We start from the raw sequence: 15,495 nt of genomic DNA on the forward strand, positions 1-15,495 counted from the left end.
CTGACAAATCTAAAGAATTCTACCTTTTTTTTCAGAAGTACTATGTTAAGGAGGAGGATGAATGCTGATCTGTAGGGTCTGGAGATACTGTTACCTGTGAGGTCACAGAATGTTAGCAGAACTGCCCTCCTTGGTGCTATGTGCAGAACTCTACTTCTGGCTTGGAAGTTCAGTGAAGAGCACACAAGGCCTGGAGGAAGGCTGAAGAATATGCAATCAAGATATGTGTACTCTTCAACTAGATCGAGCACCACTGCTGCTCTTCTGCTCCCCTTTTAACTGTTCAGAATGGGATCTCTCCAAAGGCTAAACTAAAAAAAATGTAGGATGCCATACCTTAATTCTACCTTTGTAAGATAACACTGATTTATAGAAACCTGTCACCCCAGAAAACCCAACTGGCCAAACAAGCAGCAGCCCTTTCCAATTTCCAACCCAACAAAGCCTTCAGGGTACTCCTGCTAAACCTGTGTAGCATCACTTCAGCTACACCACACACTAAGAAACCAGCTGCTCTGGCAGCGACCAGACCACATGAAGCTCACAGACATCTCAAACACTTAATGGTCGTAATGTTTAGCAATAAAAAGACATAAAGATTAACAAGGCAAACAATTAAGGTTTACACTAGGATTATAAATTCAAGTGTTATACTACCAGAAGCCTATGTATTTTTTATTTGGTAGCAGTCAAAATAAAAAAATATTGTCTTAAGCGAATCACGTTGGTTTACGTTGCTTGCAACATACTGTCTTCCACTTAGCCATTTTGTGCTTATCTGAACTGGTGTAATGGAAACAGAAACAACTTCAGGCTTCCAGGTGAGCAATACTACCAGGGCAGTGTTAGAAGTAACTGTACTTGGCATTTACTCACTCACAGGCTGGTGAGTAACAACTGAAGTGTGACCTACGCTTCGTGTGCAGTTAACTTCTCGGTCACGACAGTTACAAACAGTCTACTACAAGGAAGGGCAATATGTGGAAAACATGAGTGCCAACACAAATGAACCTCTCAGAGGCAGGAAAAGGAAGTCTTTTACATGTTGTGATAAAATAAAAAGTGAAACAAAACTGTGCCCCCCCCAACATACACTGCCCGTGTTCAATAAATACACATTTAGACAGGGCAGTAGCATTTGAAGCAAACGAGAATTTACAAGTCTGACATAATCCTATGCCATAACCTATTTCTAGACATACTGATGTCCTGATACTCACCAAAAATTCATTTTGTTGATTTACCTTCTGGTCTCATCAATACTTTTAAATATTTTTTGGCTGTTATCCTTCATTGGTTTGCCAGAACAAAAATCTCTGTTACTTCTCTAGTCCTTTGAGGATGAAAAGTTCAAAGATACTCTTAAATCACAGGAAAAGAAAGGAGGTGAACACTGAACCATGAACTAATAGGCTTTTTCCACAAAGAAGACAGCCACGTAAACAAAAGCCCAGTTTCATTTCTGATGTCAGACTTTTAAAATATTTGTTCTTTCACTTCAATGGGCAAATGACTGATGGTCTAACTTCTCCAAATTTACCAGGAAGTGACGGGTGCTTTCCTAGCTATATAAATGGCTAGCAAATTCCAGCTGGTATAATTTAAAATAAAAATTGGAGACAGAGGAAAGCCCATGTTTGGGGAGATGGAGAAATTAGAGAACTGCCCTATGCTAGCACACACAATTTAAGAAGAAATCTATCACACGCCTCGTATTTTATATACCAGCTGCTACTTTCAAAAGCCATCTGCTTCATTTTTCTGCAGAGGATTTTTTTATGCAGCTGCAGTATTCCAGAAAAACATTCACTCAGGCTGACGAGCCACCTTGCCAGTGCAGTTCACAACAAAAAACACACTGGGTTTAAATTTCTTTATTAAGAACGAGAGTAAATTAATTTTGAACTTAGTATTGAATGCTTTCCAGGAGGTTTATGGATTTCAAAAAAACCCTACTTGCTGTGTGTTCAATATGTATTATTCATTTAAATTTGTTTACATCCTTAGAAATTATTAAATAAAATTATCAAACATTCTGCTGAGTCTTCTTCTCAAGTGTAACCACTGTGAAAATTCTCTATCAAATGGTGTTTCAATTAGTGAATACCAGCAATTAGCCACTACACTGGCTTTCGCAGCTCACTTAATGTTACCAAGAAATTTCCCACAGGATCATCTCCAATTTTTCAGGACAGTTTAAAAATAAGCAATCTATTTCTCTTGCTTTACTTTCAATGTCTATGACCTACTTACACAATGTAGTTTTTTTTTTTCCTCTCCAAATTGGCATTGCTCTGAAAACTGAATTTCAACAGCACTTCAGTGATGAAGCACCCCCTAAAGAGCTGTAAGTGCATCATCAAAAACCCCACCACCATCCCATATGTACCATGCTACCACAACATGCAAGATATTTAGATAAGCAAACAAAAAATCAAAACACCTTCTGTATTCCACTTAGTAAGCAGTGTAAGAATCATAATTACAACAAGGCACAGAAAACAAAGATTCTTATGACGTCATTTTCTCTGTAACCATTTGTTCTATCTGGCTATTTCTAGCTGGTGTATTTTTGTATTCAGAAATGATGTGTGCTCAGTGACATTTATATCAACAAAGAAAACTTCCCTGTATCTGCAATATTTATTTATTTATTCTCCTTTTTAACAGTTCAGGTGTGTTCTAGCACCTCTTTTAAGCATTCAAGTTTCTAGTACCCGAAGGTGTTTTGGTGTTTGGGTTTTGTATGTAATAGCTCATGCTCGGCCACCACACAACTGCTCACTCAGGATCTCTTTCACACTCACACACAACACCTCTGGTGACACCCACACTGCCAAACTCCAGGGAAATTTTTCCTGTAACTCAACCAACTTTTAAATTCCAGCTTCTGCAACATGGAAGTCCAGAGTACTTTGATACAGCCAATGGAAAAGCTGATCTTGAGCAAATACTTACGTGACCAAGACAACTGAAGCATATACCACATTTCCCTTACAGTTTCACACTCAAAATGAACACTGGTGCTTTGTGTTTGGAATACTCCTGCTCAGACTGCATTTCGTGTCTGCCCTTGCAGCAGGTACCAAATACAAGCCCACCATGATTCACCACACAGCTCTTCCAAGGTACCTTATCAGACATAATTATCTCAAATACCCTCTGCTTTCTGCTGTAATCTTTCTTGTAGCATTAAATGCACCATATCACCACCGTAGCATACCCTGGGATAGACACATCAATAGATGAACGTGGAACAACCACCCAATATAATCACTTTGATCTGTAATCACCATGCTGCAAAAAGGAGACTGCTCCTCCATATCTCCTCAGCGGAGCCCACCCTCGGCTACCAACAGCAGCTCTCTGTTGGACACTCAGTTTTCTTCACTACAGAATCAGAATTATCAGCTTGAAAGAACAGGCCCCCAGCCCACGTTACCAAAGCTTCACAGATCTTACGCAAAATTAACCCTCAAAGGTTTGTGCCTCATCTGCTTTGAAAGAAGCACCATATGCACAACAGCCCAACACATGTTTTTAATGGCACCGGTAGTTTTAGGAGCCACCTTAATGATCATAATGGCAGTTTTTAAAATACGCACAAGAAAGCAACACATATGTGTTTCCACCCCTATTTACCCTTCTAATAATATTAGGCTCATTACAGAAGAGAAGTTTACATTAGAGAAAATGAAGGCTCTGGCCTCTTGCAGTGAGTTAAAAGCACAGATTCGGTATCAGGATAACATTCATTTGCCATCTGCCTTCAGCTGCTCCTCCTCTTCATCTTCCAAGGTCACAGTCTCTATATTATCTAGAGGTGATCTTTGACATCTCTAACTAATTTTGGAAGCTCCTCTGTTAATAATAAGGGCATTAGTGATGGGGGGAAGGGAATCAACTTCTGACGAGGCATTGTTAGGGACAGAATGGCTAAAAACGATCCCTTCTGTCCGAGTGGGCTGATCTCCAGATGTCCCTGCAATACACACTGCTGCCTTCCAGATCTTCCACAAAGTAGGACTATACTCTGGGGAGTCATATAGTACTCAACCTACTAAGTATGCCTTGCTAACACCTAATTTTACATTTCTCCTCTCTGACATAGAATTATAATTTTCCAGAACAAATGAGTCCAAGCATCAATGTCAGTCAACTTTTTTTTGTGTGTGTGTGTGAGATACAGGCTATAATACACTAATTGTAGGAATTATTTGTTCAAGATTACCACCAATGACATATCCATGCATCAGTACATGGAAACCTGTCCTCAGCATTTTAAATTTATCAGCTTAAATTAAGGGTTAATTTATACCTGAGTGAAGAAAGCCCACAAGCACTATTCTCACCACTTTTTAAATCAAAGCCACCACTTTTCTTTGGACTGAGCTTGGCTTACTATTCAAGAGGTATTTAGGCATATGAGTATGTTTTGCATTTCTCTCATACAGCACTGCTTAAAGAAAGCAGACATTTGACACAGAACATTTAGAAGATAGCAAAGTAGCCACACAACAATACAAACAGAAACAGCAAGGCCTACAACGAAAATGTCAGGACAGTTTGTCATTCAACTTCTGCAGTTAAAAAATGAGTACTTTATGTGGAACTGTGAATTTCAGCAATTTTGAGAAACTGACCTCTATAAAGGGTGTCTCATTTATAAAAACTTTCACAAGCTGTAAGGAGCAGACAAGTGATATTCAGTTTGATTTATATTTTTATCATTTTTTAAAAATCATTTTTAAGTATCTTTCTTAGCAGCTGCAATTCTTCCACTTATTACCACCTCCCTGCAGGGCACAGTTTATGGGCCAACTATTAACCCTCCTGAAAAATCTTTTTTTGGTTTATTTTTTTTATTTCAACAAGCTGCCAATATCAGGAGCAATGCCAGCTTTTCTCCCTATGCCCTCGATTTTCTTCAAAGCTTCTGCTGTCAAAGTCATTTGCTTTAGGTCTCCTATTTTTATTAGGGTGTGAGTGATGTTGTTATTTAATTAGGTTAAAGAGTCCAATTCCCAGCCTGTGTTTCAAATTATATCTCACGCACCTAAGCCTTATAAAACTTTAATCTTTAAGTTATTACAGTAATTGCCTGGACTTAAAATTTCCTACATGTTGTGGGACAGTGCCATAAAAATAATTTAATTTGCTTGATGCATTTACCTGCCACAATATTGAAGAGAATTTTGATTTAAGGAAACACATTTTAAGGGTTAATATTATCTTGTCTGGCACTACAGAACGCAAAGTGTCATCTGTCCACAAGAAACTTCACTCTCATGCTTTACTGATTTTATTTTTTTTAGAAGAAATAAAGTATTGCTTTTTTTTTTCTTAAAATGCTTCCTTATGAAAATGAACCTGCAGAAACGTAATCTCTGTTGCACCAAATCCAGCCCAATTTTTGTAGAACAGCATTTATCCACCTTAACTTTGAGACCACCCTGTCTCTGCTTACAATTCCTTCTCTTGTGCGCTACACAAACTTTGGCTCATTTTAAAAAGCAAATCCAAAACACGGTCCAGTTCTGTGGCCTCCTTTATTATGTGTACACCTCTCCAGGGCAGCTCCACACTGCAGGCGAAACGAGGCAGCACAGAGAAAAACTCTCTGCTGACAAAAACAACCTTCTCTTGTTCTTCGGGTTCTAAAAAAAACCCAAAAGTTACTTTTAAAGTCTTTCTGTTTGAAGCACATGGACAACAATAATGGAACAGCTGATGCCTAAGAGCTGGTTTCTCCCCCACTCTCATACAGATGCCTCCTCCCTTTTCATCAAGGGATAAACCATCTCCAATTACTGGAGGCTAACATGTTATTCAAGGATAAATATGTGCAGGCTCTTGTCCCACAATAAAAGGAAGGCAATTCAAGTAGCTTACGTCTGACTCTCATTATATGAATGTTTTCAAAAGCTGTGGCCTATCTCGACGTGAGATACGGCTCTCGTTCCTCGCCCAGCTCTGAAGGGAAAAGAGAAGCCTGGCCCCTGTACTTCCACCTCCCAACAGCCACATCCCTTTTCCCACAGCAGTGGTAAAGGGAGATACTCACAGGGAATTCCACCAGCACTTACTGAAAGCAACTGGAAAGGCTCCTCGAAAGTCCAAGAAAAACGAGGTCTAATTTTCCTTACTCGAAAACCTACAATATTTAATTCTCCTTTTGTACCTTTATTCCTCTGAAGTTTTCTTGAGAAATGGTAAAAAAATTATACAAAAGAAGTATCTCTATTCTTTTGAGATTTACAAATCAGTCAGTTAGAAAAAAAAAAAAGAGGTTGCTTACTGATAAAAATTAACTGACAGTATTTTTACTCACCAATATTTTTGACTTCATGTTTAAGGATTTGGGGCTGGGGATCAGATTTGGGTACACAGCACAACAAGACACAACTGAAGGCTGGCACATTAAACCCGTGCAGCGAGCATCTGCCAACTGTGCAGACAACCATAAACCTGTCATTTCCTGATTTTTTGAATACTTTAACCTCATAATTCAAAGTGTTGGGTGGGATCCAATTTCCTTAATTTGGCTGAAATTATAAGCAGTTGGACCCCAGGGAATAACGCAGTCAATACAGTATCACCACCTAAATGCTCCACTTGATAAAATAAAGAGAAGACACCTCTGAAGACCTGTCATCCACTACCTCTGACACCTTCTGAACAGATCAGGAGAAAGAAAAAGACAATTCTAGCATTAGTCTGTTGATCAGAGCTCTCAGCTGGGATATAAAATGACATGTCTTGAAGACGTAACTCCTCCAGTCAAGAGGAACAATCTAAGCAGCAGCCCCTACTCCATCTCCAGCCTCAAAGCTGAAGCAGAGCCTGAAACACAGATGCTTCAACAAACTGCACAGCATCAATATTAGTATGACTAATTCTAATGTTACAAAGGAGTTCCACGTTTTCCCCCTCCCTTCCTCCCACACACCAAATTTAATCCTTTGCTGTACAGACTGCAAACCAGGGGCACTCTTGTGAAAAGTCTCGTTAAGTGCCCTGCTTTTGTGCCTCCAATTAGGGCAGCTCACGCCCACGGCAGATGGCAGAAGGGCTGCCACCAGCAGCTGGACAGCCAGCTACCAACACTTCTGGTCACAGGTTCTCGATGTGTTCTTGACTCTTCAAAATAAAGGATATCCAAAACAAAGGAAGGTCACAGCATCCTTAAAGCAGTCAAAATTAAGGAGAGGGGAAAAAAAAAAAAAAAAGATTTTGCATATTAAGTCCAAACTAAGAAGACTTGAATGGTTGCACCAATTTATACAGGGCAATGCACTCACCCAAGTGAACAGGAGTGGTCATGCCTGTGGAGTTACAACCCTGCACCCGTTTCCAGTTTAACAGCCTGATAATTGTATTTTGGGTTAACTGTAGGAATAAAATGTGTCTGTTGACAGCCATCAAGGTAAGTTTTGTTATCTTTACAAATTATCTGTGCTCTTCTGGAAGATGAAGATCACTTGAGGATTCAGCCTCTTACTCAGACTGTCAACTTCTTTCTCAACAGTCTACAGACAACTCATGGGTGACAGGTCACCACATAGCTTTCCCTTTTCCCTGAACTTTTTAATTTGATGTTGTACATTTTTAATAAGTCAGACAACATGTGTTTAGACGTCATCAAGTTAGTAACAGGTTCTCGGCCTCATCTTGAGAATAAAGATTTAGTCACAGATTTAGCTCAAAATCCTTTTTTTCTCCTTTATTACACATGAGATAGCCACGCATTTGACTTTTCCATCTGCAAGAGGCAACTGGATTACAGAAGTGTTATCCTGTTGGATTTTTAAAACTCTAACTGGGTTCTACATTTATTATCTTCTTGACAAGTTATTTCCATGCAGAAAGCTCAAGATATCTAAGTGTGCATGTATGATATATACACGTCCTGTTGCCTGTACACAACACGATATGTCTGAGAGCTATGGTTAGCTAAAAAGAACATTAAAATGTTATGAAAATGACAATGAGAGAGGGATAAAATGTGACTAATTGTCTTTACTTGTTTTTCTGCACCTCTCTCTCCGCTGTAGGCCTGTTTTATGATGCAGTTATTGCTCAAATTCTTTTCCTGCCTTCTTTTCATAAGTCACTGTCGTTGCCTTAATGCTTTATCAGATAAAAGTGACTGTCCTAATTAACTGAAGAGACCAAGTGTGACTTATGGAGCAAAGCAGAATCATGGGACCCAGAGTGACAGCTCTGGAAACCTGTGCGCCTGATTTCCATGGCTACGGAGACCCAAATACCTTGTAGCACCCCAGAACAAGGAACAGTGACTTCTGAAGAACCAGATTTATAAATATCTCAAGATACGGTGGAGAAGAAGGGGCAAGAGAAAAAAAAAATTGGTCGTGTGCAGAGCAAAGAGACAACCACCTCTTATTCTCATTTATAGTAGAACCGAGGTTCAGGGCATTGTCAGATATATGCAGCTCTCATCTCTGTGCATCAGCTCCTGAAGACCTTCATAAACCTTCTCGCTATTCCCATTTACCCAAATTTAGTGAAAATGTGTTTCTCAGGAAATGCTAAAAAATCTTACTCTGGCATTTACAGTTCCTTCCTTGAAAGAAGTAGAGCTCGGAGGCACAAAGCAGAGGATGCTGCAAGCCTCTCAGCTGCTAAAGAAGTAAATGATGAAGTTCAGGAAATTATTTTGGAGCTCAGCACCCACTTCAGCATCATGAGAAACAAATCTCCTATGTTTAAAGCCCATATATAGAAAGCCACTTGCCTCCAAAGTAAAAATGAAGATTTTTTTTTCTACAGGAACCCCTTGCAGTACTAAAAGGCTGCCAGTATTCAGACAATTTTAGGCTGAAACAAGCATATCACACAGGTCCATTAAACTAGAATGCCAAGTCCAGATAAGCACTGCAATAGAATTGTCTTCTCAGAAGTCAACTCAACCATGTATCAATAGAAAACAATCATCACACATTTAAAAATTAAGTCATTTAGCTAAGGCAGAAATGTGTGTGTGTAAAAGAAAGGATAGAAGATATTTAAGAAATGAGTACAAGCATGTTAAATCTATATTCGACTTAATTATTGGATAAAGGAGAGGATTATGTTTTCCTCTTTTTAGAAACCTTCCTGGTTCCTCATCTGCAAACACATTTGTTGCTTTCAACGTACTCCAGTTATATCCTAATTTTAGGGGCCGCTGCTCAAGAATTATGGCAGCAAGCAAAGCATCAGGATATATCTGAATGTGGCAGAGACAACAAAAAGAACAATAGAGTCCACGGGAATAGTCTTCTTTGGTAGAAGCCTTTGGGGTTTAAGTAACTTTATCAGCATTTCACACTGTTGCTTCTCTGCCACAAAAAAAACCACTGTATTAGGTAAAAAAATAAATAATGTCCCATTTAAAAAGAAAACTCCAAAGCTTGCATGGTGTAGTTCTTGAGCTTTGCCACTTCAGCTGACTTCGTACGCCCTCTCCCCCTGCCTCTCATTCCTACCTTTTTCCATCTCTATCATGACAATACGACACAAAATGACTGGAAAAAAACATTCTATGGCTGTAGTGAAATTGCCCATTTATTTGCTCTTGCAAAAACAAAGAAATTCACCAAGTTAATAAAGTGTGAATTAACTATAAGAAGCCAGCTGAAGAACAGTAAATTTAATCTGTGTTAAGATGATAACTGCAGAATTCCCTTGTCTTTGCAATGTATTCCTCAACACTGCTCAATGAGAAAGTTGCCATGGGCTTCACGCCCTTTCTGCTTTATGTATGCAACCTTAAATTCTTCCAGTTTCTCCTTGTGCAGTAACATGTTATCCACATAAATACAGAATTTTCCAAATTCAGCAAAAGGAAAAAAATAGCAGAGCTGGACATACCTGCTGATAGAAAAAATTTAGAGTTGGTTTGTCCTCAGTGAACTGGTTTAGAAATCCTTTCGGCAAATATCGAATTCTCAATTCATATCTGAAAAGCAAGAAAAAGAAAATTAAACTAGTGAGACAAAAACAACAATCGAGATTTCCTCACAAATAAAGATGTCTTCAAATATTCTTAAGGATAAAATCAAAACAAACAGAAAACTAAAGGAAAATTTCCTCTTCTGACTACTCAGAGAACTAAACTGGAATGTAGCACCTGACGTTTCCTAAGGATGTTTACAAAGGATCTTTGTAATGGAAGCAAACACTGTAACACTGCTGCCTTCCCCAAGCTTCAGTGAGGACTGAAGCATCAGGACTTGAAGCAGATAAGCTATCAGGTCCAGATCCCTGGGAAAGAAGGCCCCAATTAGGTGAGAACAGCAGATGAGGGGCCAAACCACTGACAGGACTCCTTGGCAACAGCTTTTATCTTTGGTTATCACAAGCATGGTACTTAAAACACAGGCCCTACTGCTCCAAGTAAGAGTGGCAACCAGTGTTACTCACCAGGGAGCCACATCCTACAGACAAAACAAGGGCTTAACTCAAGGAACACAATCATCCGACCCCAGTCCTTCTCTGACCAAGTGCTGCAATACTCCCCTCTGAATTATTTCAAAGCTTTTGAAGGGATTTAGCTGTGAAAAGGTTTCCTACATCCTCATTCATCATGAAGATGCATGCAAAAGCCAAATGAACCAGTTTTCAATGCGAGTCATATTTTTCAAGTAACTAATACACCATGGAGTGAGGGAGATGCAGAATTAGTCTTGATCCATGACCTGTATCAGATCTGTAGCTCTGTGTGTCCTGTACTATCAGCCCATGACACTTGCCACGCGCTGCACGCTTCCTCCTCTAACACATTCCTGCAATGAAACTCTGACAAATGTTCTCATCCCTCTGGGTGTGCCCATCCAGCATAGCCCAAGTACAAAACCCTTCACAGCCCTTCCCCAAAATGAGTATATTTAACATTCTGCTCGTGATGGCGAGAGCAAACACTGCAACACTTCAATCTGTTGGTTTCAGCAGGCCACGGACTTCTTTCAGCAAGTGACTGGGCTGCCTGTAATCAAGATTTATACAGGGATATGACAAAAAGTTACTAGGAGTTACAGCTGCTTAGGATTCCACTGCCAATGGAGGTTGTCAGATTCTTCTTTGCTTTAAAATAGCTGTAAACACATTGTCCTTTTAAAAATCATTAAATTAAGGAAAACATTTAGGAACTGCAAACACATGCACACACACTGTACAGAAACTAGGAATACTTTGACTTTTTTTAATAGTATAGCAAATTTATTTCATAAAGGAAAACGTACGTCGATCTCCTTGCGCACAGAAAACACGTTCGTAGAGTCTTCAGGGTGTAGGACACACAAGAGAGGTGGAGAACACCTCAAAGAGGACAGATGTAGATTGGACACTTGTTACAGTGATTGTTCCTTAAGCTTTTTGCTTGATTCCAGAGACACTGGAAGAGGTTGCCCAGAGAGGCTGTGGATGCCCCCTCCCTAGAAGTGTTCAAGGCCAGGCTGGATGGGCCTTTAAGCAACCTGGTCTAGGGCAAGATGCTCCTGCCTGTGGCAAGGGGGTTGCATGACACAATTCTCAGCCTGCAGAGACTGAAGTGATTAAACGTATCCATATAAAAAAATTAGTTGATTGCTATTTTTTTTTCCTATTTTATTTTTATAACCCAATACCTTCTACATTTTTAAGATTACACCCAACACTGTTCCCTGAAAACTGTCCTTATGGATTTGTCATTTCCCAGGTGCATTTTCTCCTGCTATTTTCTCCTTGTCCTTTACCTCTTTCTATTCTAATTCCTTTCCATAGCAGCAGTTTTCACATCACCTTTCCAAGCCTCACTGCAGCGAGGATCCAACCTTTGAGCAAAGAAAAGCTGACTGACCTGACAGTTGAAGGGCACTGGCTAACTGGTTGTCCCCAGTGCAGCACCTCCCAGTTCACTAAAACAGTTTCCTCCCTTCCCATCACAGCTGCACTTTATCACACCACTAGATGTTAGTATAAAATCTGGTACCTATTTTATTATTGCTGTGATAAATCTTTGTGAGGGACTGGCAAATAGATGGCAAAGGTTGATGTGCAGCTCAAGGGTATTACAATGGCACAAGGAATTTATAAAGCAGACACTCAAGTCAGCTAAGGACAATTCAGATTGTCTTGGAAAGTCATTCTTGACGTGCAAGTTTTCTCATCCTGTTTCCTCCCTGTTGAGGAGAGGGACTGAGAAAGGGTGCTGCCAGCCAAGGTCAGCCCACCACAGGGGCACCCAGTGCCTGACCACAGGGACCTTCTCAGTCCTGAAAATGTTATGAAACAATTAATCTGTTGCAGACAACTTATTTAGTAATACATACTGAAGACAGGGTTGAATTTTCACACTATACAAATGAAAAGAATCCTTTTTTCATCTCCCAATGTACTAAGAACAAATATTGACAGGCAGTCACTCCACACCACCTCTTTTCCTATTTTTCAGTCATTCTATAAGCTAAAAATCAAGAGACCATTCAGGCCTGAAGAAATGCACGTGGAACTGATCTCAGACCTTCAGCAGAGTACATACTGTCTCTGTCACCCTGATCTAGACTACGATGTAGAACAAACACAACCTTACTCTCTGGTATTAAAAAAGCATATAGGAAAAGCAACCTTCCTTCTTTACAGGGATTTGTCTTAGCTGAGGAGCTGTGAGAAGTACTCCTGACTGTAACAGCATCTCATGGGAAGATCAGGTAAGGCAAAACAGCTTGACTGGGAGAGTCACTGACAGTGACCTTCATTACCTATTTATAAACTAATCTCTGACTACACCTATGGGAATGGAGAAGCTGATTTCATAGGCAAACTCAAGGATGGGCTTCATTTTCAGAATCCTCTAAATTTAGTGTCTTTGAAGCACAGCCAACTGATGAGGATGACAAGTCCCTTTCTCACAAACCAGGTCTACTTGATTGCTTCCCTAATGTCTGACAGAACCAGAAGACCACTATTCTACTTGCTGCTCTGCAGTTAGTGGAAGTAAAAAAGAAAGAATGATCCAACTCTTAATATACTGGGGCACTGAAATAATACCACCAGCTACAACCGTGTGGGTTTCTTCCAGCAGGTTCCAGTTCAGTTCACAAAAAGGAATGAAAAGGGCAGAGAGAGGAAGAGCCTTGTGTGAGTTTAATGAAGTGAATCAGCTTGCTGAAGGATTAGACAAGCATTAGGGCTCACAGAAGAAAAGGACCGAGTAACTGGAAGCAAGAGAGAGGAGAGGACAGACTGCAGAGAGGAGAGGTGCAGAGCTGTTAGATCAACTCAGCTCACTGAATCGTTCCACAGGTGGTCTGGCCCTTGTGCCAGTGCCAAGGCCACTGCAGCTATCAAAGCTTACAGTAGACCACTGCTAAGCACTGGGGCCTTTTTTGGAGTGTCTGCTACCTGTTGGAGCCAAAGCAGGAGTGTCACCCTGTTACAAGGACCTGCTTTACCTACAAGCCTTACCTACAGAACCAGAAGGTGCCTCAGGGTTCCACACCCTGCTAGCCCTAGTCCACCAAACTGTACAGACATAAAGATGAAGGTGAGGGATGAAGGCTCCTTCCCCTTTCTCCCTTGTGCCCTTGGAAACATCCAACCATCCAAATACTACTACTACAACTGAAGGGGAATTTCTTCACTAACGCATGCCTTGCTAGCATAAACACTCAGAGGAAACCTGAAGCAAACCAATCCCCTCCAGTCTTTATTGCCTTCCCATCAAAATACCCTGGGACTTTGTATTTCACTTGTCATTTGGCATCATCCTGCATGCACAGCTACACAGGCCTTCATACAAGCAAATGCTTAAGGAACAATTAACAATTTATGCTAATGTAAGATAAACCTAACAGCAGCAGTGTCACTGGAATTCAGTAATGAGCACAATTCTGACTGCATTTGAAAGAATACAGTTATTCTACAGCAACCACAAGGAATTGCACTCAAGTTATACAATGCTTCTGCAGTGCTAAACCTTGTATAACTCAAAGAAATAAAACACTATTACCCAACGTGACATAAACCACAGCAGACTCCAGAATACTTATTATCTGAACAAGCTGCTACAAACAAATCAGCAAGCAGTTACAATAATTATAACTCTGATCATTTTTGGCACCATGATTTGGATGCGTTTGGAATTTTCTGGTGCTGGATGGAATTACCTTCATTGCCAGAGATTAAGAAGGATATCTGGTTTCATACAGTTAACTGGCACAAACATTCAAGTAAATGTACAGTGAAGATGTAGGCAGGGTCAAGAAAAGGCTGCTGCCTGACCTAAGTGCCAGTCCTCCTCCTTTGCAGGAAAAAAGGAAGCATTAGGTCTTCACTGATTTTTATTTAAAAGAAAGAGGGAACTTGACCACCAGGTAGTTCAAACCTTTGCCATCTCTTCTTCTGAGTTCTATTTCTGAATGCTGTGAATATACAGCCCTTTTAATTTAGATTATTAAAAAACCTCCCACAAACATCACATGAGAGGCAGTCACTGGCTTATTAACACTATAGGAAGCTTTTAATTTAAGAACCATTCCAAGACTTCTCCCCCTTTAATGATCTAAATATTTTTACAAGTACTGTCATATGATCTTAAACACTCTGTGTTATTACAACACTGCTATTACAAATATGACAGCAGCATTTTGATGACACACAGCAAATCTCTAGGGGTTTAAAAGGTATGTCAGGCTGCATGGATTCGATAAAACATTAAATGACACTCTGGAAAGGTATTGAATAATTTACATCTTATCATAGCTCTTTCCTGAGTATTTTATGCAATTCCTTGCCACCAACTTCAAAACAATCCTCTAACTTCTCTTTTAAAACTGATTAACTTTGTTCTACAACGTGAGTTGCACCATGAAATGAAATTTTAACTGGCACTTGCACACTATTTAACAGATTTCCACAGCAAAAATTATTCACACCTTATACACCTCACTACTGTCACAGAAAGGATTCAGGAGTCCCCTATTTCCCTAGGCTGCTATTTCACACTATGATCAATGAAATTTTTTTTGTCAGGTACAGAAGGAAAAATACTGATCCTCATCACAGAAAACAACAAAATGTAACATGCACAGAAGAAAGTGAAACATTTCTGAAACCTCAGTCTTAAATATTCTAATTTGTTTGAATTTGTTGTGTTTATTAAAATCAGGCCCCTAAAGAGAATTTATAAACTGAAGTCTGCCTGGTGTGACATCTGCTAGCATATAATAACTCAATTTGCAAAAAATTAAGTATAGACTGTTTACAACAAGTTTGCAGTAGATGTGTAGCTTTTAAAATAACTAGCAACTTCTGAGTAAACTGTGGTTAGGAACATAAACCACAGGAAAACATGCACAAGCCCCCTGCAGTGAACCAGTAACCATACTCATCTACTTGTTGGTGTTCCTGAGTTTAACACTATACTTGGTTTCTTGGTGATTTAAAATTCTGAGCTCCCCATCTTCTCTTGTAGACTTCTGTGTCTTTCAGCAAATAATTTCTACTTTTTTC

The 15,495-nt window shown here is 39.8% G+C and overlaps 1 protein-coding gene across 1 annotated transcript in view; it reads right to left on the reverse strand.

Moving 5' to 3' along the window:
* The window catches only part of LOC103782464 (focal adhesion kinase 1), an 80,007-nt gene that overhangs the window by 49,800 nt on the left and 14,712 nt on the right, over positions 1-15,495 (reverse strand). The window contains exon 3 of the mRNA XM_008950235.1: positions 9,877-9,964. Within this exon, the coding sequence (XP_008948483.1) occupies positions 9,877-9,964 (88 nt within the window). The remainder of the gene's footprint in view (positions 1-9,876; positions 9,965-15,495) is intronic.

The sequence above is a fragment of the Merops nubicus genome, unplaced genomic scaffold (genome assembly GCF_000691845.1).
Source record: "Merops nubicus isolate BGI_N331 unplaced genomic scaffold, ASM69184v1 scaffold4052, whole genome shotgun sequence".
In the NCBI taxonomy this organism is placed as follows: domain Eukaryota; kingdom Metazoa; phylum Chordata; class Aves; order Coraciiformes; family Meropidae; genus Merops; species Merops nubicus.